General features: G+C 41.0%; 1 protein-coding gene and 1 pseudogene across 5 annotated transcripts; both read left to right on the top strand.

Moving 5' to 3' along the window:
• Positions 1–13,229, top strand: part of LOC139163079 (zinc finger protein 850-like) — an 18,530-nt pseudogene extending 5,301 nt beyond the window's left edge.
• Positions 9,414–24,730, top strand: LOC139163064 (zinc finger protein 180-like). Of its 5 annotated transcripts, none has more exons than XM_070744006.1 (3): positions 16,152–16,225; positions 16,919–16,998; positions 20,842–24,730. In XM_070744006.1, the coding sequence occupies exon 3, from the start codon at positions 21,689–21,691 to the stop codon at positions 22,475–22,477; it is 789 nt and encodes a 262-aa protein (XP_070600107.1). In that variant the 5' UTR covers positions 16,152–16,225; positions 16,919–16,998; positions 20,842–21,688; the 3' UTR covers positions 22,478–24,730. The 5 variants fall into 5 exon arrangements, with proteins under 5 accessions (XP_070600109.1, XP_070600107.1, XP_070600108.1 ...); XM_070744007.1 differs by having other exon boundaries at positions 16,919–17,033; positions 20,948–24,730; XM_070744004.1 differs by having other exon boundaries at positions 16,919–17,033.

Raw genomic sequence — 24,730 nt, 5'->3', positions numbered from 1 at the left:
GACCGCTCTCGCAGCTGCATTCTGCACGATCTGAAGTTTCTGAACACTTTTCAAAGGTAGCCCCATGTAGAGAGCATTACAGTAGTTTGTTCATGCTGAGCGGGTGTTTTTCTATCTCTATGGCTTCCATGATTATTCTTTTATATACAGAACACGTATATATGTATATATATTGGTAGATTTTCACAGGTACTGGTATAAAGGTCTTGGTATATTTGGGTTTCAACCCGTGTAAGTTTCAGAGATTCCTGGTGTTGTTTCTACGCGGTCCCACTCATCATCTTTAGACTGGTGCTTTTGGCCTTGTGCACCTCGTTGAAATGTCGCCAGGAATCTCTGAAACTTACACAGGAAGAAACCTGAATATGCCAAGACTTTCATATATATATTCTTTTTTCATATCATCTCTAATTATTTTATAAACATTAAATTTCTATTTCTCTTTGAATCTTACAGACAAAGAGGATGGCAATAAGACCACTTGAGACAATTGAAATAAAAAGCAACCTTGAAAAGGGGAGAAAATGAAGCGAAAATCAAAATATTTTTCATTTCTTTTAGAAAACCATACGATTCTCCTCCTCATCCAGCAGCTGTTAGACAAGAGAGAGAAAATCAAGAAAGATTTCAAGATCGAATGAACAAATTATACAGAACTCAAGGATAAGTGACATGAAAACTAAAGGAGATTATTTTTCATTCAGCAAAAAAGGGAGATATCTGAAAGTCAGTTGAGATGAAAAGGTCAGTACTAAAGCCGTGTAGAGCAGAGAGGAATGCAGGCATCTCCCTGTGAAGAAGAAAACAGTTTGAATGAAAGCACCACTAAACAAGGCATTGTCCATATTTTTGAAGAACTCAGCTGTGGAAAAGCATCATAGCTTTGCCTATTGTGGAAAACGAAGAGATTGCAAATCACAGTTAGCTCCTGTTAGCTCCTTTGTTACTCATGGAAGCAGAAACACAACAGGGAAGCCACAAAAGAACTCCCAATGTGCTAAGTGCTTTAGTGAGCATGGCAACATGGTGGTATACCAGAAGACACTCATGAGGGAAGAAAACATATGACTGTGCAGATTGTGTGAACATTTCATTAGAAATTCTCAGGACATGAGAATCTAAGGGATGCCCTCACAGGAATACCACCAGTTGAGCATCATTTCTGTGAGGAAAGCTTCAAAGAGAGAATTCCAGTCTCATAAAGTACCCACCCAAAAGGCAAAACATTTGAATGCGCTGACTGTGTAAAAAAAATTCAGTCAGAATTTCAGTCATGAAACACCAGAGGACTCATACGGGAGAGAAACCCTTTGAATGTCCTGAATGTGGGAAACGTTTTAGTGAGAATTTCTCCCTGGTGAAACACCAGAGGACTCACACAGATGACAAACGTTTTGAATGTGCTGAGTGTGGGAAAAAATTTAATTTCAGTTCCAGCCTGGTGAGACACCAGAGGACTCACACAGGAGAGAAACCTTTTGAATGTCCTGACTGTGGGAAAAGTTTTAGTGATAATTCCAACCTGGTGCAACACCAGACGATTCACACAGGAGAGAAACCCTTTGAGTGTCCTGACTGTGGGAAAAGTTTTAGTCATAGTTCTTCCCTGGTGCAACACCAGAGAACTCACACAGGAGAGAAACCTTTTGAATGTCCTGACTGTGGAAAAAGATTTAATCAGACGTCCCACCTGGTGCAACACCAGAGGACTCACACAGGAGAGAAATCTTTTGAATGTCTTGACTGTGGGAAAAAATTTAGTTGCATTTCCAACTTGATGAAACACCAGAGGACTCATACGGGAGAGAAACCCTTTGAATGTTGTGACTGTGGAAAAAGATTTAGTTGCAGTTCCCACCTCGTGATACACCAGAGGACTCACACAAGAGAGAAACCCTTTGAATGTCCTGACTGTGGGAAAAGTTTTAATAAAAATTCCAGCCTTGTGAAACACCAGACGACTCACACAGGAGAGAAGCCCTTTGAATGTTCTGACTGTGGAAAAAGATTTAATCATAATTCCAGCCTTCTGAAACATCGGAGGACTCACACAGGAGAGAAGCCCTTTGAATGTCCTGACTGTGGAAAAAGATTTAGTCAGAATTCCAGCCTGGTGAGACACCAGAGGACTCACACAGGAGAGAAATCTTTTGAATGTCTTGACTGTGGGAAAAAATTTAGTTGCATTTCCAACTTGATGAAACACCACAGGACTCATATGGGAGAGAAACCCTTTGAATGTTCTGACTGTGGAAAAAGATTTAGTGAGAATTTCTCCCTGGTGAAACACCAGAGGACTCACACAGGTGACAAACGTTTTGAATGTCCTGAGTGTGGGAAGAATTTTAATTTCAGTTCCAGGCTGGTGCTACACCAGAGGACTCACACAGGAGAGAAACCTTTTGAATGTCCTGAGTGTGGGAAAAAATTTAATTTGAGTTACAACCTTGTGAGACACCAGAGGACTCACACAGGAGAGAAACCTTTTGAATGTCCTGACTGTGGGAAAAGTTTTAGTCGTAATTCCAACCTGATGCAACACCAGAGGACTCACACAGGAGAGAAACCATTTGAGTGTCCTGACTGTGGGAAAAGTTTTAGTCATAGTTCTCAGCTGGTGACACACCAGAGAACTCACACAGGAGAGAAACCCTTTGACTGTACTGACTGTGGAAAAATATTTAGTTGCAGTTCCAGCCTGATGCTACACCAGAGGACTCACACAGGAGAGAAACCCTTTGAATGTTCTGACTGTGGAAAAAGATTTAGTTGCAGTTCCTACCTCGTGATACACCAGAGGACTCACACAGGAGAGAAACCATTTGAATGTCCTGACTGTGGGAAAAGTTTTAATGAAAATTCCAGCCTTGTGAAACACCAGAGGACTCACACAGGAGAGAAACCCTTTGAATGTCCTCACTGTGGAAAAAGATTTAGTTCCAGTTCCTACCTCGTGATACACCAGAGGTTTCATACAGGAGAGAAACCCTTTGAATGTCCTCACTGTGGAAAAAGATTTAGTCAGAGGTCCCACCTTGTGCAACACCAGAGGACTCACACAGGAGAGAAACCCTTTGAATGTCCTGACTGTGGGAAATGTTTTAGTCATAGTTCTCACCTGGTGACACACCAGAGAACTCACACAGGAGAGAAACCCTTTGAATGTCTTGACTGTGGGAAAAGTTTTAATCAAAATTCCAGCCTTGTGAAACACCAGAGGACTCACACAGGAGAGAAACCCTTTGAATGTCCTGACTGTGGGAAAAGTTTTAATGAAAATTCCAGCCTTGTGAAACACCAGAAGACTCACACAGGAGAGAAACCTTTTGAATGTCCTCACTGTGGAAAAAGATTTAGTCAGAGGTCCCACCTGGTGCAACACCAGAGGATTCACACAGGAGAGAAACCCTATGAATGTCTTGACTGTGGGAAAAGTTTTAGTCAGAGGTCCCACCTGGTGCAACACAAGAGGACTCACATAGGAGAGAAACCCTTTTAATGTCCTGACTGTGGGAAAGGTTTTAGGGATAATTCCAACCTGGTGAAGCATCAGAGGACTCACAGGGGAGAAACCTTTTGAAGGTCCTCACTGTGGGAAAGATCTTAGTAATAATTCCAACCTGGTGCAATACCAGGACTCATTGCGACATACAAATCCAATAAATGAATGAATGAATGAATGAATGAAGGAAGGAAGGAAGGAAGGAAGGAGAGCAAAGTAGGAAGGAAGAAGGTAAGGGGGAGAGAGCAAGAAAAGGTGGATGGAAGGGAAGGAGATAGAGGGAAATATAGAAGGAAAACAGATGGGAGATAAAAGTAACAGTGCAAATTTAGAATATTTGTTTATGATATATTGGGAAAATGTGCACATTTATAACATGGTGATGTGGTATATGTATAAATGTAAAGTTTGTGAAGAAAAAAAAAATGAAATATAATGAATGTCCTGTCTGGGAAATGTTTTAGTCAGAATTGCAACCTCGTGGTGCACCGGAGGATTCACACAGGTAAGAAACCATTTGAGTGTCCTTTTTGTGGGAAAGGTTTTAGTTATAATTCCAGCCTGGTGAGACACCAGAGGAGTCACACCATTGAGAAATCTTTGAAATGTCCAATCTGTGGATATTACTTCAAGCATAAATCATCCCTTATTGCACACAAGGAAATTCACATGAGAGAACATTTCAAGACTTTAGAGAAGTCTTGAATTGGCAAGTAATATATCTTGTAAGAATTTATAAACCTCTACTGGTAATCTATCTAATCCTGGGGTCCTATTATTATTTTCCTTTTTATCACCTCCATCAACTCCATCATTGTTATTATTTCATTTAACCTATTTTTAATATTCTCAGGCACTTTTGTCAATTTAGTTCTTTCCAAATTAACTTTTACTCTGAATTTTTTTCTTTATAATATAATTTTTCATTAAATTCTTCAATTATTATTATTTAATCTCATTTCAAAATTGCATACATCCATTCTCATCTCCTACTTACCAATTTGCACACAAGGAAATTCTATCTAACCCTGGGGTCCTATTATTATAAACCTCTACCGGTAATCTATCTAATCCTGGGGTCCTATTATTATTTGCCTTTTTATCACCTCCGTCAATTCCATCATTGTTATTTTTTCATTTAATCTATTTTTAATATTCTCAGGCACTTGGTAATTTAACTCTTGCCAAATTATCTTTTACTCTGAATTTTTTTCTTTATCCTATTTTTTCATTAAATTCTTCAATTATTATTATTTAATCTCATTTCAAAATTGCATACATCTGTTCTCATCTCCTAATTATCAATTTCTTGTTTTTCAATTTATACGCTAACCATCTTCCTAGTTTTTGTTATTTTTAAAAAAGTTAAACTCTAACTGCATCTACATGGAGGGATATATGTATTGGAGTACCCAAGGCTCTCGTTTAGGCCCTGTACTCTTCACTATCTTCATCAATGACTTGGACGAGGGGATAGATGGGGAACGCATTAAATTTGCAGATGACACCAAACTGGCAGGAATAGCCATTTCTCTGTACTGGAGGAGTGGGTCCAGCAGTTATGTGGGTTGCTCGCTGTCCAATCCGCATAGGATGGAATCTGTCTTTAAAAAGGTGGTTGGATCCGCCCCTTCCCCAGAATTTGCTCAGTCCTCCGGCTGGCAGGACACATGGTGGCTCAACTCCTCTCTAAACAAACACCTTCCCGTCTTTTTCTACCTGAAATCCACAGCAAAAAGATAAGTAATTAGTCCTTTCTATCAGCGAATGAAGCAATTTGGCTTCCAGCCAGCCCTCCTGCGCTCGGCAGCTCCAAGCGGAGAAGCGGTGATAAGGCTTCCAGTTAATTGCATAATTGCCTTCCCTCATCGTTTTCAGTTGGACATATTTCTTCTGCTAAATCTGTCCGGCTGGGAGGTTTTTTATTACTATTGGCTGTTTTTACTTTTGCACCTCCTGCAGAGTGGGACGTTTTACAAGGGGGCTTGTTCTGTCCCCTGGACTTAGTCTAACTCCTTATTGAGTTTTCTTGACGCGAAAGCCCTTAGAGTCTAGTAATACCGGCACCAACGGCCCACCCATGCACAGGCCGTCTGGCGCCATAAAGTCCACCGCGTGGCCCAGAGTAGGCTGTAAGAGTATTCAGGTTTTTACTCACGTGCTAGGCCTCTCAACTAGTGTGCCCTGGTTTCTTAATCATTGAGGCCTAGCCCTTCTGGTCTCACTGGCACGAAGTCTGGATTGATCCAGGCTTGTCTTTGAGTGGCAGACGCTCCTGGGCCTCAAAAAGGTCCAGATGGTAATAACAACTCTATCCCCATTGGGGACGCCTGGCCTGGTTCACTTCCAGTTGGCGCCGCACCTGTAAGGACCCCTGAGTTGTCTTCACAATTGCACAGGGATTTCAATTGGAGTTTATCTCCTTTCCCTCCAAACATTTCATTTCATGCCCTTCACCTAGATCCCCTTCCTCCCGTCTCCGCATGGAGAAAGCGATCCAACATCTCCTTACCATTAGGGCTATTCAGCCAGCTCCCTCCTCGCAAAGAGGACTTGGCTTCTACTCCATCCTCTTCATGGTCCTTAAGACCTCCGGAGGATGGAGAGCCATTTTGGATCTTAAAATATCAAACCAGTACATTAAATACAGAAAGTTGAAGATGCATTCCTTGTCTTCTATCGTGGCATCCATTTACCCGGGGGACTTCATGTCTTCCTTAGATCTTACGGAGACCTATCTCCACATTCCCATTTTAAAAGGCCACAAACAATTTCTCCGCTTTGCCTTCAGGGCAAACACTATCAGTACAGGGCCATGCCTTTCAGCCTGTCGTCGGCCCCTCGAGTCTTTACCAAGTTCCTGGGCGCCTTGGCGGCTCATATCCAGGCTTCCCACATTCATATTTTGTGTTGTTTGGATGACATTTTAGTTCATGGTCCCTCCAAAGAGGGCGCCTGTACAGATCTTCAGTTATCCCTGACTCTCCTACAAGAGCATGGTTTCTCCATTAATATTTTAAAAAATGTCAGCTTCATCCTTCCACTTCCCTTCAGCACTTGGGAGCAGTCATAGATTCCAACTTATCTCAGACTTTCCTTTCTCCTGAAAGGAAGATTAGTATCAAAGAGCTTATCGTTCAAGTCAGATCCCAAAGAAAGGTCTCCATTTCCACGCTGTCTTCCCTACTGGGAAAGATGGTGTCCTACATTGGTATCATTCCCTGGGCACACCTCCATGCCAGGGAAATCCAATGGCTTTTATTGCCATTCCAGAGATCAGGAACCAGCAACTCAGCACGCTCCATTCTGATCTCCCTCCAGACCTATTCCAGCAGATCTACCTCAGATTTGGTCACCCGTCGCTAGACCTGTTCGCAACTGCGACCAACGCTCAGCTCCCTCGGTTCTATTTCAGATTCCCATCCCTGGGAGCAGAAGCAACCAACACACTCAGAACTCTTGGCCTCCAGGTCTCCTACACACCTTCCCACCAATTCCAATCCTGCCAGACTTGATGCACCAGATCCTCCTCAGGCAGGCCCAGATGATACCTGGTTCGCAGACCTCCAGCGGCTATCCATCCAGGCCTCCTGGTGATTCCCCGCTTTGGAGGGTATGTTGCAGCAGGGGGTCTCTCACCATCCAGACCTGGAGTGGTTCCACCTCACCGCTTGGCTGTTATCCGGCGGGACCTAGACCTTCGAGGTTATGACCCAGACACCGTGGAAGTGATCCTAAAGTCTAGAAGAATATCTACCAATAGGATCTACGTACCAATGCTCCAGGAATTAAGGGGGAAGGATCGGAATATAAGGCACCCCGCGAAAATAAGACGTAGCACAACTTTTGGAGCAAAAATTAGTATAAGACATTGTATTATATTTGGGGAAACACGGTAGTTGGACTAATAAAAACCCAAGGTCCCTTCCAATTCTGTTGTTCTAATGTTCTTGTTATTGTTATTATTATTCTGGTTGTCAGTTAGCCATATAGTTTGATGGGCTATGCTTTTTGTTTTTGACACATCCTTTTGGAAACCTTTCTTGTACCATATAGGCCATCACTCCCCCTTTCCTAGACCCCATTTTCTAAACCCTGCTGCATACTGTTCCTCTCTCTGGAGACTTCCTTGCAGGTCAATTTACAAAGGAACATGGCATTTAGCAGATCTAAAATTTCTTCCTTCAGGTATGCTGGTTGCTCTTGGATGCGGCCCTCAGGGGTGAAGTTGGCTCCCTTAGAGCAGTGATTTTCAACCTTTTTTGAGCCGCGGCACATTTTTTACATTTACAAAATCCTGGGGCACACTACCAACCAAAATGACACAAAATAACACCCTAAGACACTCTCCTCTCTTTTTCCATCCCTGTCTCCTCCCCACCCTTGTGTGTATGTGTGTGTGTATAAAAACAGGTGAGGGCTGGGTTTTTCTCTCTCTTATTCTCTGGGTGCTTTTTATCATATGCTTTAAATCAAGAGTCACTTCTCTCTCTCTCTCTTTTGTTTCTCTCTCTTTCCTCTCATTCTCTGTCTCAATCATTTTCTCATTTCTCTTTTTTCCTCCCCTTTTTGCTCATTTCTCTCTCTCTCTCCCTTCCTCTCCTTTTCTCTCTCTCTCTTGCTTTCTTTCTTTCTCTCTCTCTCTTGCTTTCTTTCTCTCTCTCACTCTCTTTCTTTCTCTCTTTCTCACTCTCACTCTCTCAGCAAAAAGTTGCGAGACCGGAACCTGAGCTTCCTTCTTCGCGGCACACCTGACCATGTCTCGCCGCACACTAGTGTGCCATGGCACACTGGTTGAAAAACACTGCCTTAGAGTATCTGGCCTAATGGTTCTACCATGGAATAAATCCTTTTGAGCTTTGGGAAATCAGTTTTGGGATATAGAGAGTTTTGATTTCCATTGAGAGTCGCCCTTAAAAAAGATGATTGTGTCATTCTGTAAACCTTCATGAACATTTACAATTGAGAGAGTCCAGAAATATTTCACAAAAGTCCACCACTCCTCTGCTCACAACAGAATACCTAATTCCACCAGAGTTGAAATTTTGGGCTTAGTAAATTTAGAGGTATGTCGCCTTCGATCTGATCTAAATGTAGTTCATAAAATCACCTGCCATAATGTTTTACTTGTCAATGAATACCTCAGCTTCAACTGCAACAACACACAAGCACACAATAGACTGAAATTCAAGGTAAACACTGCTGTAGAAAATACGACTTCAGCAACAAAGTGATCAATGAACTACCTGAGTCTGGTTTCTTCCCCAAACCCAAAAAATTTAACCTAAAGTCGACCTCACCCCTTTCCTAAGAGATCCCTGTCCTATTGTCCAAATTTACCTATATATATTTTGCTTTTAGGTTTATACCTGTTATCATGTACACATTTTGACTAATAAATAAAATAAAAATATGTCCTTAAAAAAATAATATAGGAGAAAAATTCCCCTCCCCATTTTGTGTATGCTGGTCTCTTAGATATGTATGTTTTGTATTTTGTACATTGGGTTGTTTTAAATCAATTAAAAATATTTTTTTTAAAAAATAAAATAAATATAGGGCTCACCACATTTCTAATCTTGGTAAGCCAAATAGCATCATATTTCACTTGATTCACTTTCAAAGGTCAGTTGCTAGAAGTGAAAAACGATTTGACAGCATTTATACAGTGAAAACATCTTGCAAACACCTTAGGTAGAGACGGGACAAGAGTGTTTTTCTGCCGCTATCAGGAGATGGCAGTCAGATAAATAACATCTGTGCCTGAAACGTGCATAATAGAAGAGTTTAAACCATCGAGTACCGAATTGCTAGAAAAGATCAGAGGAGAGAAGAAACAGGAACTTCCTTTTCCGGAAGACTCATGGGAGGAAGGTCCATTGCAGAGCGGCTTTTGTGCTCTTCCGAGGACAGAAGCAGCAGCTGGAAGGTGAGTTGGAGGCAGGTGGGAGGAGAGTCCGGGAGCAAGTCGGGCTGTTTGGTTTCCTCCACGGCCTGGAAGGCTGAGAAGCAAGGGGGCTGAAGCGTGTCAGCTGCTGTTGCTGCAGGTTTCTCCCCTGCCCAAATTTAAGCCCCCTGTTGCTGTACGCTGTGAAACTGGTGGCTGCAATTTTCCGCTGGTGGGAAGATTGAAAAAGTCTCAAGTTAAGGTTGATTCTTTGGGAATGGCTTCCCTGCAGAGGTTGTGGGTTGCTCCATTACTGGGGGTTGTGAGAGAGTTGGAAGGGACCTTGCGGGTCTTCTCTTCCGACGCCCTGCGGAAGCAGGAGACTCAATCCCATTTCAGGCAATTGGTTAATTTTTCTCAGTGTCAGGAAGAATCTCCTTCGTTGTAGGCTTCTTTTCGCCTGGTTGAAGTCCAAAGTCCACAAGGAAACTCTTGAGGTTCCTCTCATGCAGCCTTGCTGACCTCTGTGCCTCCCTCCAGTCTGCTTTCTTCTCTAAAGAGGCTTTCTGGATTTGTGATTCAATTAAAAACATTGTGAACTTTAGGAATTGTGAATTTGACAAAATGGAAGCGTGTGTTTATGAAGAACTCGCTGGGATGTTAAAACACATTCATGAAGAGTTTAAAAATTGTCTTTTGGACTTTAGAGGTGGAAAGAAAACAGAAAAGAAGCTGGAATAAAAGGAAAACTTAGAATTAACAATGGTGGGAAATGAAGATGAAGAAAAGGAAGACTACAAAGATGAAAAGAACTGAAGAGAAAAAACAGATTGATAAATACACTGAGATTTACAGTGAAGAAAAATGAAAAGGAACTTGAAAATAAAAGATAGTTTGATGATTATATTGCGATTTATAATAATTACACTGGGATTGCTAGTGACAAGGAAAACAAAACAAGAGGCGAATATTACTATCAGAAGATGCGGTTTTAAAATGAGGGGGTAATAGGGAGGAGGGGTAGTAAGAAGAGATTAAGAGAGATTGAGAATATACGTACAGAAATAATATATTCAAAAGGGAGAAAAGGAGTTGGGGAAGTTATTGGTACAAAAATAAAATAAAAGGTTAAAAGAGTAGTATTGGAAGGGAAATATTTATAATAATGGAATATTTGAGAGATTAAAAGAGAATGGATGATTGATGGTGGAATGTGATATAATTTTTTTACAATTATTATACCTAATTGTGTTAACGATATTAGCTGTTTATAAGTTTATATAATCAGTATAATTGTTTTAGTTAAAAGGTTTTTTGAAAGGCCGTGAAGACCTGGCTTTGCCGGCAGTCCGGGCTGCCGTGAATACTACCATCTTTCACAGCAAAATTGTATTGATTTGATAAGTGTGTGTGTTAGATCGATTGGATTGAGCATAAATGTGTATTATGGGATTTTATGGTTTATAAATTTAGTGTGTTTCATTTTAATACTGACTTCTTTCAATACAATATTGTATTGTTTTATATTATTGTAAGCCGCCCTGAGTTCTACGGGATTGGGCAGCATAGAAGTCAAATACATATATACAGACACATTAAAAAAATTGAACTAATTGAATTAAAAATTGATGCTAACAAGGAATAAAGAAGAAAGAAGAAAAGGGAAATAAATTGGACTATAGTAGGTCAATTGTTGGAAGGATATATAATTTGGACAATTACTAGCCTTTTTTATAAGATTTTTTTCCTATAAGATTTGTCTAACCTAGAAACCTGATTTAATATTGAAAGGATTCGCATGATTATTGATATTTTTGGTATGATATCAGATCTGTATAATGAATATTCTTTTTTTTTTAATTCACAATTTCAGTCATGAAACACCAGAGGACTCATACGGGAGAGAAACCCTTTGAATGTTCTGACTGTGGAAAAAGATTTAATCATAATTCCAGCCTTCTGAAACATCGGAGGACTCACACAGGAGAGAAACCCTTTGAATGTCCTGACTGTGGAAAAAGATTTAGTTACAGTTCCAGCCTGGTGCTACACCAGAGGACTCACACAGGAGAGAAACCTTTTGAATGTCTTGACTGTGGAAAAAGATTTAGTCAGAATTCCATCCTGGTGAGACACCAGAGGACTCACACAGGAGAGAAACCTTTTGAATGTCTTGACTGTGGGAAAGGTTTTCGTCAAAATTCCAACCTGATGCAACACCAGGGAACTCACAGAGGAGAGAAACCCTTTGAATGTCCTGACTGTGGGAAAGGTTTTAGTCAGAGTTCCTACCTGGTGACACACCAGAGAACTCACACAGGAGAGAAACCCGTTGAATGTCCTGAATGTGGGAAAAATTTTAGTGAGAATTTGTTCCTTGTGACACACCAGAGGACTCACACAGGGGACAAACCTTTTGAATGTCCTGAGTGTGGGAAAAAATTTTATTTCAGTTCCAGCCTTGTGAGACACCAGAGGACTCACACAGGAGAGAAACCTTTTGAATGTCCTGACTGTGGGAAAAGTTTTAGTCGTAATTCCAACCTGGTGCAACACCAGACGACTCACACAGGAGAGAAACCCTTTGAGTGTCCTGACTGTGGGAAAAGTTTTAGTCATAGTTCTTCCCTGGTGACACACCAGAGAACTCACACAGGAGAGAAACCTTTTGAATGTCCTGACTGTGGAAAAAGATTTAATCAGAATTCCAGCCTGGTGAGACACCAGAGGACTCATACAGGAGAAAAATCTTTTGAATGTCTTGACTGTGGGAAAAATTTTAGATGCATTTCCAACTTGGTGAAACACCAGAAGACTCATACGGGAGAGAAACCCTTTGAATGTTCTGACTGTGGAAAAAGATTTAGTCAAAGTTCCAACCTGGTGCAACACCAGACGACTCATACAGGAGAGAAACCCTTTGAATGTCCTGAATGTGGGAAAAGTTTTAGTCGTAATTTCTCCCTGGTGAAACACCAGAGGACTCACACAGGTGACAAACGTTTTGAATGTCCTGAGTGTGGGAAGAATTTTAATTTCAGTTCCAGCCTTGTGAGACACCAGAGGACTCACACAGGAGAGAAACCTTTTGAGTGTCCTGACTGTGGGAAATGTTTTAGTCATAGTTCTCACCTGGTGACACACCAGAGAACTCACACAGGAGAGAAACAGTTTGAATGTTCTGACTGTGGAAAAAGATTTAGTTGCAGTTCCCACCTTGTGAAACACCAGAGGACTCACACAGGAGAGAAACCCTTTGAATGTCCTGACTGTGGGAAAAGATTTAGTTCCAGTTCCCACCTTGTGATACACCAGAGGACTCACACAGGAGAGAAACCCTTTGAATGTCCTGACTGTGGGAAAAGATTTAGTTCCAGTTCCAGCCTGGTGCAACATCAGAGGTTTCATACAGGAGAGAAACCCTTTGAATGTCCTCACTGTGGAAAAAGATTTAGTCAGAGGTCCCACCTGGTGCAACACCAGAGGACTCACACAGGAGAGAAACCCTTTGAATGTCCTGACTGTGGGAAAAGTTTTAATCAAAATTCCAGCCTTGTGAAACACCAGAGGACTCACACAGGAGAAAAACCTTTTGAATGTCCTGACTGTGGGAAAAGTTTTAGGGATAATTCCAACCTGGTGAAGCACCAGAGGACTCACAGGGGAGAAACTTTTTGAATGTCCTCACTGTGGGAAAGATCTTAGTAATAATTCCAACCTGGTGCAAAACCAGGACTCATACAGGAAGGAGAGCAAAGTAGGAAGGAAGACGGTAAGGGGGAGAGAGCGAGAAAAGGTGGATGGAAGGGAAGGAGATAGAGGGAGGCTAGTAACATGAAATATAGAAGGAAAACAGATGGGAGATAAAAGTAACTGTGCAAATTTAGAATTTTTGTTTATGATATACAGTGATCCCTCGATTTTCGCGATCTCGATCTTCGCGAAACGCTATATCGCGATTTTTCCCACCCGATGACGTCACTCTCTTCCTTCCTTTCTCATCTTTCTTTCTCTCTCTCTTTCTCTATCTTGCTTCTTCCTCTCTTACACTCTCTTCCTCCCTCTCTCATCTCTTTCTTCTCTCTCTTTCTCTATCTCTCCCCCTCTTGCTGGCGGGCGGCGGGCGGGCGGGTGGGCGGGGGCATCAGCGAGGAGCCGGGGTTTCCCCTTTGCGTGGGCGGCGGGGAAACCCCGATCTTCGTCTGCTTGCTGCTGCTGCAGCAGCAGCGAGCAGACGAAGATCGGGGTTTCCCCGCCGCCCACGCAAAGGGGAAAGCCCGATTCGGCTCCTCGCTGCTGCTGCGGCCGCCCAGCAATTGATCTGCTCGGTGGCAGCAGCGAGGAGCCAAATCGGGGTTTCCCCGCCGCCCACGCAAAGGGGAAAGACCGATTCAGCTCCTCGCTGCCGCCGCCGAGCAGATCAGCTGCTGGGCGGCTGCAGCAGCAGCGAGCAGACAAAACCCAGGTTTCCCCGCCGCCCACGCAAACTCCACCATCTGCGCATGCGCGGCCATGGAAAAAGGGCGCACATGCGCAGATGGTGTTTTTACTTCCGCAACCCTACATCGCGAAAAATCGATTATCGCGAGGGGTCTTGGAACGAAACCCTCGCGATAATGGAGGGATCACTGTATTGGGAAAATGTGCACAATTATAACATGGTGATGTAGTATATGTATAAATGTAAAGTTTGTGAAAAAAATAAAAAAAATATGAAAAATAATGAATGTCCTGTGTGGGAAATGTTTTAGTCAGAATTGCAACCTCGTGGTGCACCGGAGGATTCACACAGGTAAGAAACCATTTGAGTGTCCTTTTTGTGGGAAAGGTTTTAGTTATAATTCCAGCCTGGTGAGACAGCAGAGGAGTCACACCATTGAGAAATCTTTGAAATGTCCAATCTGTGGATATCACTTCAAGCATAAATCATCCCTTATTGCACACAAGGAAATTCACATGAGAGAACATTTCAAGACTTTAGAGAAGTCTTGAATTGGCAGGTAATATATCTTGTAAGAATTTATAAACCTCTACTGGAAATCTATTTAATCCTGGGGTCCTACTATTATTATTTTTCTTTTTATCACCTCCATCAACTCCATTGTTATTTTTTCATTTAATCTATTTTTAATATTCTCAGGCACTTTTGGTAATTTAGCTCTTGCCAAATTATCTTTTACTCTGAATTTTTTTCTTTATCCTATTTTTTCATTAAATTCTTCAATTATTATTATTTAATCTCATTTCGAAATTGCATACATCTGTTCTCATCTCCTAATTATCAATTTCTTGTTTTTCATTTTATATGCTAACCATCTTTCTAGTTTTTTGTTATTTTTAAAGAAGTTAAACTCTAACTGCATCTACATGGAGGGATATATGTATTGAATGACCCAAGGCTCTCTTTTAGGCCCAGTACTCTTCACTATCTTCATCAATGACTTGGACGAGGGGATAGATGGGGAACGCTTTGGGAAATCAGTTTTGAAGTTTTGGGATATAGTTTTGATTTCCGCTGATTGTGTCATTCTTTAAACCTTCATGAACATTTACAATTGAGAGAGTCTAGAAATATTTTACAAAAGTCCACCACTCCTCTGCTCACAATAGAATACCTTATTCCACCACACTTGAAATTTTGGGCTCAGAAAATTTAGAGGTATGTCGCCTTCGATCTGATCTAAATGTAGTTCATAAAATCACCTGCTATAATGTTTTCCCTGCCAATGAATACCTCAGCTTCAACTGCAACAACACACAAGCACACAATAGACTGAAACTCAATGTAAACGCCTCGAAACACGGCTGCAGAAAATACAACTTCAGCAACAGAGTGATCAATTCACTACCTGAGTCTGGTTTCTTCCCCAAACCCCAAAAACTTTAACCTAAAGTCGACCTCACCCCTTTCCTAAGAGGTCCCTGTCCTATTGTCCAAATTTACCTATATTTATTTTGCTTTTATGTGGTTAATTAATTAATTAATTAAATTTGTATGCCGCCTCTCTTCGTAGACTCGTGGCGGATCACAACAGTGATAAAAACAATACATGGTAACAAATCTAATAATTTAAAATCTAAAATAACAGTTTTTGCATTAAAAAGTCTAAAAAGAAAAACCCCAATATATAAAATACACACAGTCATATCATGCAAAAAACTACATAGGCAGGGGGAGATGTCTCAGTTCCCCCAAACCTGACGACAGAGGTGGGTTTTAAGAAATTTACGAAAGGCAAGTAGGGTGGGGGCAGTCCTAATCTCTGGGGTAGTTAATATGCCTGTTATCATGTACATGTTTTGACTAATAAATAAAATATGTCCTTAAAAAAATTAATATAAGGGAAAAATTCCCCTCCCCTTTTGGTGTATGATGGTCTCTTAGATAAGTATGTTTTGTATTTTGTACATTGGGTTGTTTTAAATCAATTAAAAATATTTTTTTTAAAAAAATAAAATAAATTTAGGGCTCAGTACCTATCTAATCTTGGTAACCCAAATAGCATCATATTTCACTTGGTTCACTTTCAAAGGTCAGTTGCTAGAAGGGAAAAACGATTTGACAGCATTTATACAGTGAAAACATCTTGCAAACACCGTAGATAGAGACCGGACAAGTGTGTTTTTCTGCCGCTATCAGGAGACGGCAGTCGGATAGATTACATCTGTGCCTTAAACGTGCATAATAGAGGAGTTTAAACCATCGAGTACCGAATTGCTAGAAAAGATAAGAGGAGGGAAGAAACAGGAACTTCCACTTCCGGAAGACTCATGGGAAGAAGGTGGGGTGCAGAGCGGCTTTTGGGCTCTTCCGAGGACAGAAGCAGACATGGAAGGTGAGTTGGAGGCAGGTGGGGGGAGAGTCCGGGAGCAAGTCTGGCTGCTTGGTTTCCTGCACGGCCTGGAAGCAGAGAAGCAAGTGGGCTGAAGCGTGTCAGCTGCTGTTGCTGCAGTTTCCTCCCGTGCCCAAATTTAAGCCCCCTGTTGCTGTACGCTGTGAAACTGGTTGCTGCAATTTTCCGCTGGTGGGAAGATTGGAAAAATCTCAAGTTAAGGTTGATTCTTTGGGAATGGCTTCCCTGCAGAGGTTGTGGGTTGCTCCATCACTGGGGGTTGTGAGAGAGTTGGAAGGGACCTTGCGGGACTTCTGTTTGATGATTGTGTTGCGATTTATAATAATTACACTGGGATTGCCAGTGACAAGGAAAACAAAACAAGAAGGGAATATTAGTATCAGAAGATGCGGTTTTAAAATGAGGGGGTAATAGGGAGGAAGGGTAATGAGAAGAGATTAAGAGGGATTGAGAATATATGTACAGAAATAATATATTCAAAAGGGAGAAAAGGAGTGGGGGAAGTTATTGGTACAAAAATAAAAGAAAAAGAAAAGGTTAAAAGAGTGGTTTTGGAAGGGAAATATTTATAATAATGGAATATTTGAGAGATTAAAAGAGAATGGATGATTGATGGTGGAATGTGATATAATTTTTTTACAATTATTATACCTTATTGTATACCTGTTTATAAAGGTTTTTCGAAAGGCCGTGAAGACCTGGCTTTGCCAGCAGTCCTGGGCACCATGAATACTACCATCTTTCACAGCAAAATTGTATACAATACAATTTTACATCAATATTCTTAAAGGTTTTTATATAAGTTTATATAATTTATAAGTTGGATTTTTTGTTTTCGGGAATTTAAAATGTTAATAGCTAAGGGATGGAATAGTAATGAGCAGAATTGTATTTGTTTACATATATAGAATGATTTAAAAGAAAAATTTAGAATGTTAGAATGTTGGAAGGGAGATTTGAAAGGGGAGAAGAAATTAAAAATGTAGATCATCTAGAAATGATAGAACTATAAAAAAAAGTGACGAGCAAAGATACCAATTGATGGGAGGGAGAAATATGGCCTAAAATCAGACGCATGAGAGATAATGACTATTTTTGGAAGTTAAGTCATAGTGATTACCGTAATTAGGAAAAATAATTTTTTGTAATGTATTTCAATGTCAGTGTTCTGTTATTTTGCATATGTGATTGGAGTGAAAAAATAAAAAAATCTTTGCTAAAGAAAATAAAATCAGAAGTGGTAGATCCAGGTGACAAAAATAGGAGGAAGGAGGCAGCATTAGAGCAATAGTAGACCTACCTGGAAGAATAAATTTAAAATATAGATATAGATAAAGAAAAAGATATAAGTTTAAGAAATAGTTCTGACGCTGGATTGCTAGTCTGTTAACCACAAAATGGATTTTGATTAGATATACTCAGGGAAGGATAAGAGGGAGAATGAAGAAGTAGAAAGGGAGAGAGAGAGGAGGAAAGTAGGAGAGAGGGATAAGGAAGGTAGCGAGGGAAGAGAAGGAGATAGAGGAGAGGGGTGTTATAAAATATTACTGGTTTTGGAGTTTGGCAGCTCTGTGTGTCTGTCGGCTGGTCTCTTTAGGGGGGAAAAGCTTGAAAGTACAGAAACTCTGGTCACAGGGCAAGCAATTAATAACTTCTCACATTCGGAAGAATTTCTGTACCATACAATGTCTTTTTATGTAGAGACCAGCCGAGAGACACACAGAGCTGCTAAACTCCAGTACAGGCAAGATGTCCCTCTCATGTTCAGCCCCGCCCTTCCCCCTCTCCTGCACCCCAGCTGCCCTGGCCCCCCCAAATTGCGACCCATCATGAGACAGGCCCGTCTTATCTTTGGGGAAGCACAATATCTACAATTATGTAATTTACCCCCAGCAGTGCAAGATATATTTGATGATAGTTCTTTGCATTGCTAAGAATGCTTGATTGACCTAATTATAAAACAGAATTTGAATGGATATTTGAAAAAGAAAAGGTTATGGTTTAAATGGATATTTGAACCTGGATCTCGATAGTTTTCTATGAATCATAAATAATTTAAGTGATTAGTATTGGGGCATATTTGATTTTTCATTGTTTTTATATATATATATATATATATATATATATATATATGTTTTCGTAGATTTTCATGGGTATATGTATGTAGATTGTTCTTTTGCCCCGTGTAATGTTTTGAGTGTCTATGCGACATTTCGGTGAAATCACATTCACCATCATCAGGCTGAAGTTTTGAGCTTCGTGCTGTTGTAAATATGGAATGTTCCATATTTACAACAGCACAAAGCTCAAAACTTCAGCCTGATGATGGTGAATGTGATTTCACCGAAATGTCGCATAGACACTCAAAACATTACACGGGGCAAAACCCGAACTCAGAACAATCTACATACATACATACATACATACATACATACATACATACATATATACACAGTGTTCCCTCGATTTTCGCAGGTTCAAACTTAGCGAAAAGTCTATACCACGATTTTTCAAAAATATTAATTAAAAAATACTTTGCGGGGTTTTTCCCTATACCATGGTTTTTTCCACCCGATGACGTCATATGTCATCGCCAAACTTTCATGTTGAATTTTTAAAATTAAGACTAGGCTAGGGAGCACAAAGCCAAAAGCACCAGCCTGCAGGCGATGAGTGAGACCTCATTGAAACATCACCAGTAATCTCTGAAACTTAAACGGGAAGAAACCCGAATATGCCAAGACCTTTATACCTGTACCCGTGAAAACCTATGAACACACACACACACACATATATATGTGTGTCTGTGTGTCTGTGTGTGTGTATCTGCCTTATTCTGGCCTCATCAGCTAGCCATACCCTTACTGGGATTTGATCCTGGGGCCTCTGCCTTGTAAAGCAGAGAATTAGCACTATCCTAGTCTCCCTTAATTTTAAAAATTCAGACAAAACATGTGATATATATAAAACATAGTTTGTTGGCTATGAATAAATTAACTGCCTTGAAATGGCCCTGGGTTGGGCCTAGAGGCAAAAAGGAGCTGTGACATTCCTTCAATATACCAGGGTGATCCAACAGAAAAAACATATAGCTCCTCCCTGGTACAAAGCTGAAGGGATCAGATCTGGTGGCCTAGAGGTTAATTCTCTGCCTTACAGGACAGAGGCCCCAGGATCAAATCCCAGTAAGGGTATGGCTAGCTGATGAGGCCAGAATAAGGCCGAAATAGTGCTATCCTAGTCTCCCTTAATTTTAAAAATTCAGCAAAAACATGTGATACATACAAAACATAGTTTGTTGGCTATGAATAAATTAACTGCCTTGAAATGGTCCTGGGTTGGGCCTAGAGGCAAAAAGGAGCTGTGACGTTCCTTCAATATACCAGGGTGATCCAACAGAAAAAACATATATGTGTGTGTGTGTTTTTTATATTGGATCACCCTGGTATATTGAAGGAACGTCACAAGGCCGAAATGGTGCCATCCTAGTCTCCCTTAATTTTAAAATTTCAGCAAAAAATATGTGATACATACATATATATTCAGTGGTACCCCGTCTTACGAACTTAATTTGTTCCATGACCAGGTTCGTAAGTAGAAAAGTTTGTAAGAAAAAGCAATTTTCCCCATAGGAATCAATGTAGAAGCAAATAATGCGTGCAACCCCATCCCAAAAGTCACCCCTTCTGCCTTGCACCACTGGGAATCCCCATCTCCGAACTTCCATTGCCAGCGGAAGTGCCTGTTCTTGCATTGCTGGGATTTCCCTGAGCCTCCCCTTGCTGGGATTCCAAGCAGTGCTGGCGAAAATGAAGGGAATCCCATCGAGGGGAGCCTCAGGGGAATCCCAGCCATGCAAGAATGGGCGCTTTGGCTGGCAACGGAAGTCCGGAGGCGGGAATTCCCAGCAAGGGGAGGCTCAGGGGAATCCTAGCACTTTGGCTGGCAATGGAAGTCCAGAGGCAGGGCATCCCAGTGGCAGTGGCTCGGGTTCGTAAGGTGAAAATAGTTAGAAAGAAGAGGCAAAAAAATCTTAAACACCGGGTTCGTATCTCGAAAAGTTCGTTAGTAGAGATATTTGTAAGACGAGGTACCACTGTATATATATATATATATATGACGGTCTTGGTATATTCGGGTTTCTTCCCATGTGGGATTCAGAAATTTCTGGCGATGTTTCGACGAGGTCCCACTCATCATCTTCAGGCTGGTGCTTCTGTCCTTGTTCTAGGGCGAACACACAGAACAAGGACAGAAGTATCAGCCTGAAGATGATGAGTGGGACCTCGTCAAAACGTCGCCAGAAATTTCTGAATCCCACATGGGAAGAAACCCGAATATACCAAGACCGTCATACCTGTACCCGTGAAAATCTACAAAAACATATAGATAGATAGATAGATAGATAGATAGATAGATAGATAGATAGATAGATAGATAGATACATACGTGAGTGTGTGTGTATGTGTGTGTGTGTGTATGGGTATGGCTAGCTGATGAGGCCAGAACAAGGCCGAAATCGCACTATCCTAGTTCTTTTTTCACATCATCTCTTATTTTATAAACATTAAATTTCTATTTTTCTTTGAATCTTACAGACAAAGAGTATGGCAATAAAACCTCTCAAGACAATTGAAATAAAAAGCAACCTTGAAAAGGGAAGAAAATCGAGCGAAAAATAAAAACATTTTCCATTTCTTTTAGAAAACCATACGATTCTCCTCCTCCTCCAGCAGCTGTTAAGACAAGAGAGAGAAAATCAAGAAAGGTTTCAAGATCGAATGAGCAAATTATACAGAACTCAGGAATAGGTGACATGAAAAGTCAAAGGAGATTATTTTTCAATCAGCAAAAAAGGGAGATATCTGAAAGTCAGTTGAGATGAAAAGGTCAGTACTAAAGCCGTGTAGAGCAGAGAGGAATGCAGGCGTCTCCCTGCGAAGAAGAAAACGGCTTGAATGAAAGGACCACTAAACAAGGCATTGTCCATATTTTTGATGAACTCAGCTGTGGAAAAGCATCATAGCTTTGCCTATTGTGGAAAACGAAGAGATTACAAATCACAGCTGTTTATGCAATGAGCGGCTAGACAGGAGAAAAGCCATGCACTCTATCTCAATGTAGCAAAAACTGGTCAGAACAGGGAAGCCACAAAAGAACTCCCAATGTGCTAAGTGCTTTAGTGAGCATGGCAACATGGTGGTATACCAGAAGACACACATGAGGGAGAAAACATATGACTGTGCAGATTGTGTGAACATTTCATTAGAAATTCTCAGGGTGTGAGAATCTAAGGGATGCCCTTACAGGAATACCACCAGTTGAACATCATTTCTGTGAGGAAAGCCTCAAAGAGAGAATTCCAGTCTGGCAAAGTACCCACACAAAAGGCAAAACGTTTGAATGCGCTGACTGTGTAAAAAAAATTCAGTCAGAATTTCAGTCATGAAACACCAGAGGACTCACACAGGAGAGAAACCCTTTGAATGTCCTTACTGTGGGAAAAAATTTAGTTGCCATTCTAAACTGGTGCAACACCAGAGGATTCACACAGGAGAGAAACCTTTTGAATGTCCTGAGTGTGGGAAAAGTTTTAGTCGCAATTCCAATCTGGTGCAACACCAGAGGATTCACACAGGAGAGAAACCCTTTGAATGTCCTGACTGTGGGGAAAGTTTTAATCAAAATTCCAGTCTTGTGAAACACCAGAGGACTCACACAGGAGAGAAACCCTTTGAATGTCCTGACTGTGGAAAAAGATTTCGTTGCAGTTCCAGCCTGGTGCTACACCACTGGACTCACACAGGAGAGAAACCTTTTGAATGTCTTGACTGTGGGAAAAGTTTTTGTCGTAGTTACAACTTGGTGCAACACCAAAGGACTCACACAGGAGAGAAACCCTTTGAATGTCCTGTCTGTGGGAAAAGTTTTAGTTGCATTTCCACCATGGTGCAACACCAGAGGATTCACACAAAACCTTTTGAATGTCCTGAGTGTGGGAAAAGTTTTAGTCGCAATTCCATTCTGCAGCAACACCAGAGGACTCACACAGGAGAGAAACCCTTTGAATGTTCTGACTGTGGAAAAAGATTTAGTCATGATTCCAGCCTGGTGAGACACCAGAGGACCCACACAGGAGAGAAACCTTTTGAATGTTTTGATTGTGGGAAAAGTTTTTGTCAAAGTTCCAGTCTTGTGAAACATCAGAGGACTCACCGGAGAGAAACCCTTTGAATGTCCTCACTGTGGAAAAATATTTAGTTGCAATTCCAGCCAATGTTGTCTGCAAGCCGCACGGCCGCACAGCCGCACACACAAAAACAACCCCCCACGCAGCTTTTTTCAAGACCGCGTACAATGGAGCCGGGCGTTGGAGTTGGGGGTGGAGGCCAGCGAAGTTTTTCCTTGTGTTGAAGGAAATCCCTAGAAAAGTCCCTATCCCCATCCCCCTTCCAGTCCGCTGGCACGATGATCGTCTGGGGCGGAGCACGGATCCGCGCCCCGCGCACTCCCCATCCCCGTGCCAGCCTGCCAGCACGATGATCATCAGGGGGGTGAGAGAAAGAAATGGGGAGAGATAGAGAGAGTGCAAGAAAGAGAGGGGGAGAAAGAGAGAGAGAAAGTAAGAGACAGCAACAGAGAGAGAGGGAGAGAGAGAGAGAAAGAAAAAAGAGTAAGAGGGGGGACAGAGAAAGAGAGAGAAAGAAAGCAAGAGAGAGAGAAAGAGAAATGGAGAGGAAAGGGAGGGAAGGAAGGAAGGAGAAATTATGGGAAAAGAAGGAAGGAAGGAAAAATAAATGAAGGACTTCTCCCCCCCTCTAAATACAGCTGTATATTTACCTAATCCAATATTTAAAAATTATTTTAGCCCATCTAACATTTAGCCAATTAATACTTATCTACATTTCTTACTTAATTATTAATCTTAAATTTCAATTTGAGGAAAGAAAAAAAAGGAAAAAATTCTAAATATTGTCTATTTTCAATCAGGTAAAAATCATTAATATCATTAATCTCTGCAACAATTCCAGATTCAATTCCATTTATGCATTAATCCAAATCACTATCACCTACTACATATCTTATTATAATCAATGCTTCTGAATTTATTAAAACAGATCAGCAATTCCTAAATTCATATATCTAAATAGATTTTTAAAAATTTAAAAAGAGCAAAGAAAACAATACTCCAAGCTTAATCAACTCTTCTCAAAGTCCAATTTCTTTAATCTGAGCAGAAATTTGAACGGAACCCTTTTCTTTTTTCTTTTTTTGTATCCCCTTTTAATCCCCTTTTCCATTTTATTCTTTCTATTCTTCCTTCTAGGAAGGAAGTACTTTGTTAGAAAAATAAAGGGGTTATTGGATCAAACTTTGGACACTTGACAACGTAGTTATGATGGTGGCAATGTTCAAGGGTTATGTGAACATCTTTTGGGATCTTCTGACAAGCAGCTGCAGGGATTCACTTAACGACTGTGGCAAGAAAGGTGATAAAGTGAGGCAGAACTCACTTAATAACCATCTTACTCAGGAGATAGAAACGTTGGCCTCCATTGGGGTCAGAACAGAAGTCGAGGATTATCTGTCTGACCAGTGCACTTTTTTAGAGAGCAGATCAGGAGTCCATTTTGAAGCTCCACAGAAAACATCTAGGGGAGAAGGCAGGTTGTCCTCGACTTACAATGGTTCATTTACTGACCGTTCAAAGACGCAACGGCTCTGAAAAAAGTGACTTATGCACACTTTTCACACTTAGGATCTTTGCAGCAGCCTGATGATCGCAGGATCAAAACGTTACTGCCGTTTCATATTTATGACCGTTGCTGTGTGTCCTGAGGAAAAGTGACCCCCCTTTTGTTTCTAACCGATTCACGCCCAGGCCTGAAAATGTGCCACTCAGACATTATACTTTTCCGCCCACAACGGAAAAAAATTAGAGGGAACATTGATTCCAGCCTTGTGCAACACCAGAGGTACCATACAGGAGAGAAACCCTTTGGATGTCCTTACTGTGGAAAAAGATTTAGTTAGAGGTCCCACCTGGTGAAACTCCAGAGGATTCACACAGGAGAGAAACCCTTTGAATGTCCTGACTATAGGAAACGTTTTTAGGGATAATTCCAACCAGGTGAAGCACCAGAGGACTCACAGGAGAGAAACCCTTTGAATGTCCTGACTGTGGGAAAGGTTTTAGTCAGAGTTCCCACCTGGTGCAACACCAGAGGACTCATACAGGAAAGAGAGCGAGGTAGGAGAGAAGAAGGTTAAGGGGGAGGGAGAAAGAAAAGGTGGATGGAAGAGAAGGAGATAGAGGGAGGCTAGTAAAATGAAATATAGAAGGAAAACAAATGGGAGATAATACTAAGTGCAAATTTAGGATATTTGTTTATGATATATTGGAAAAATGTGCATGTTTGTAACATGGTGATGTGGTATATGTATAAATGTAAAGTTTGTAAAATAAAAATAGAAAAATATGAAAAA

This window comes from Erythrolamprus reginae, chromosome 2 (genome assembly GCF_031021105.1).
Source record: "Erythrolamprus reginae isolate rEryReg1 chromosome 2, rEryReg1.hap1, whole genome shotgun sequence".
Taxonomy (NCBI): domain Eukaryota; kingdom Metazoa; phylum Chordata; class Lepidosauria; order Squamata; family Dipsadidae; genus Erythrolamprus; species Erythrolamprus reginae.
The sequence above is the reverse complement of the archived record's forward strand: the minus strand, read 5'-3'. Positions and strand labels throughout refer to the sequence as shown.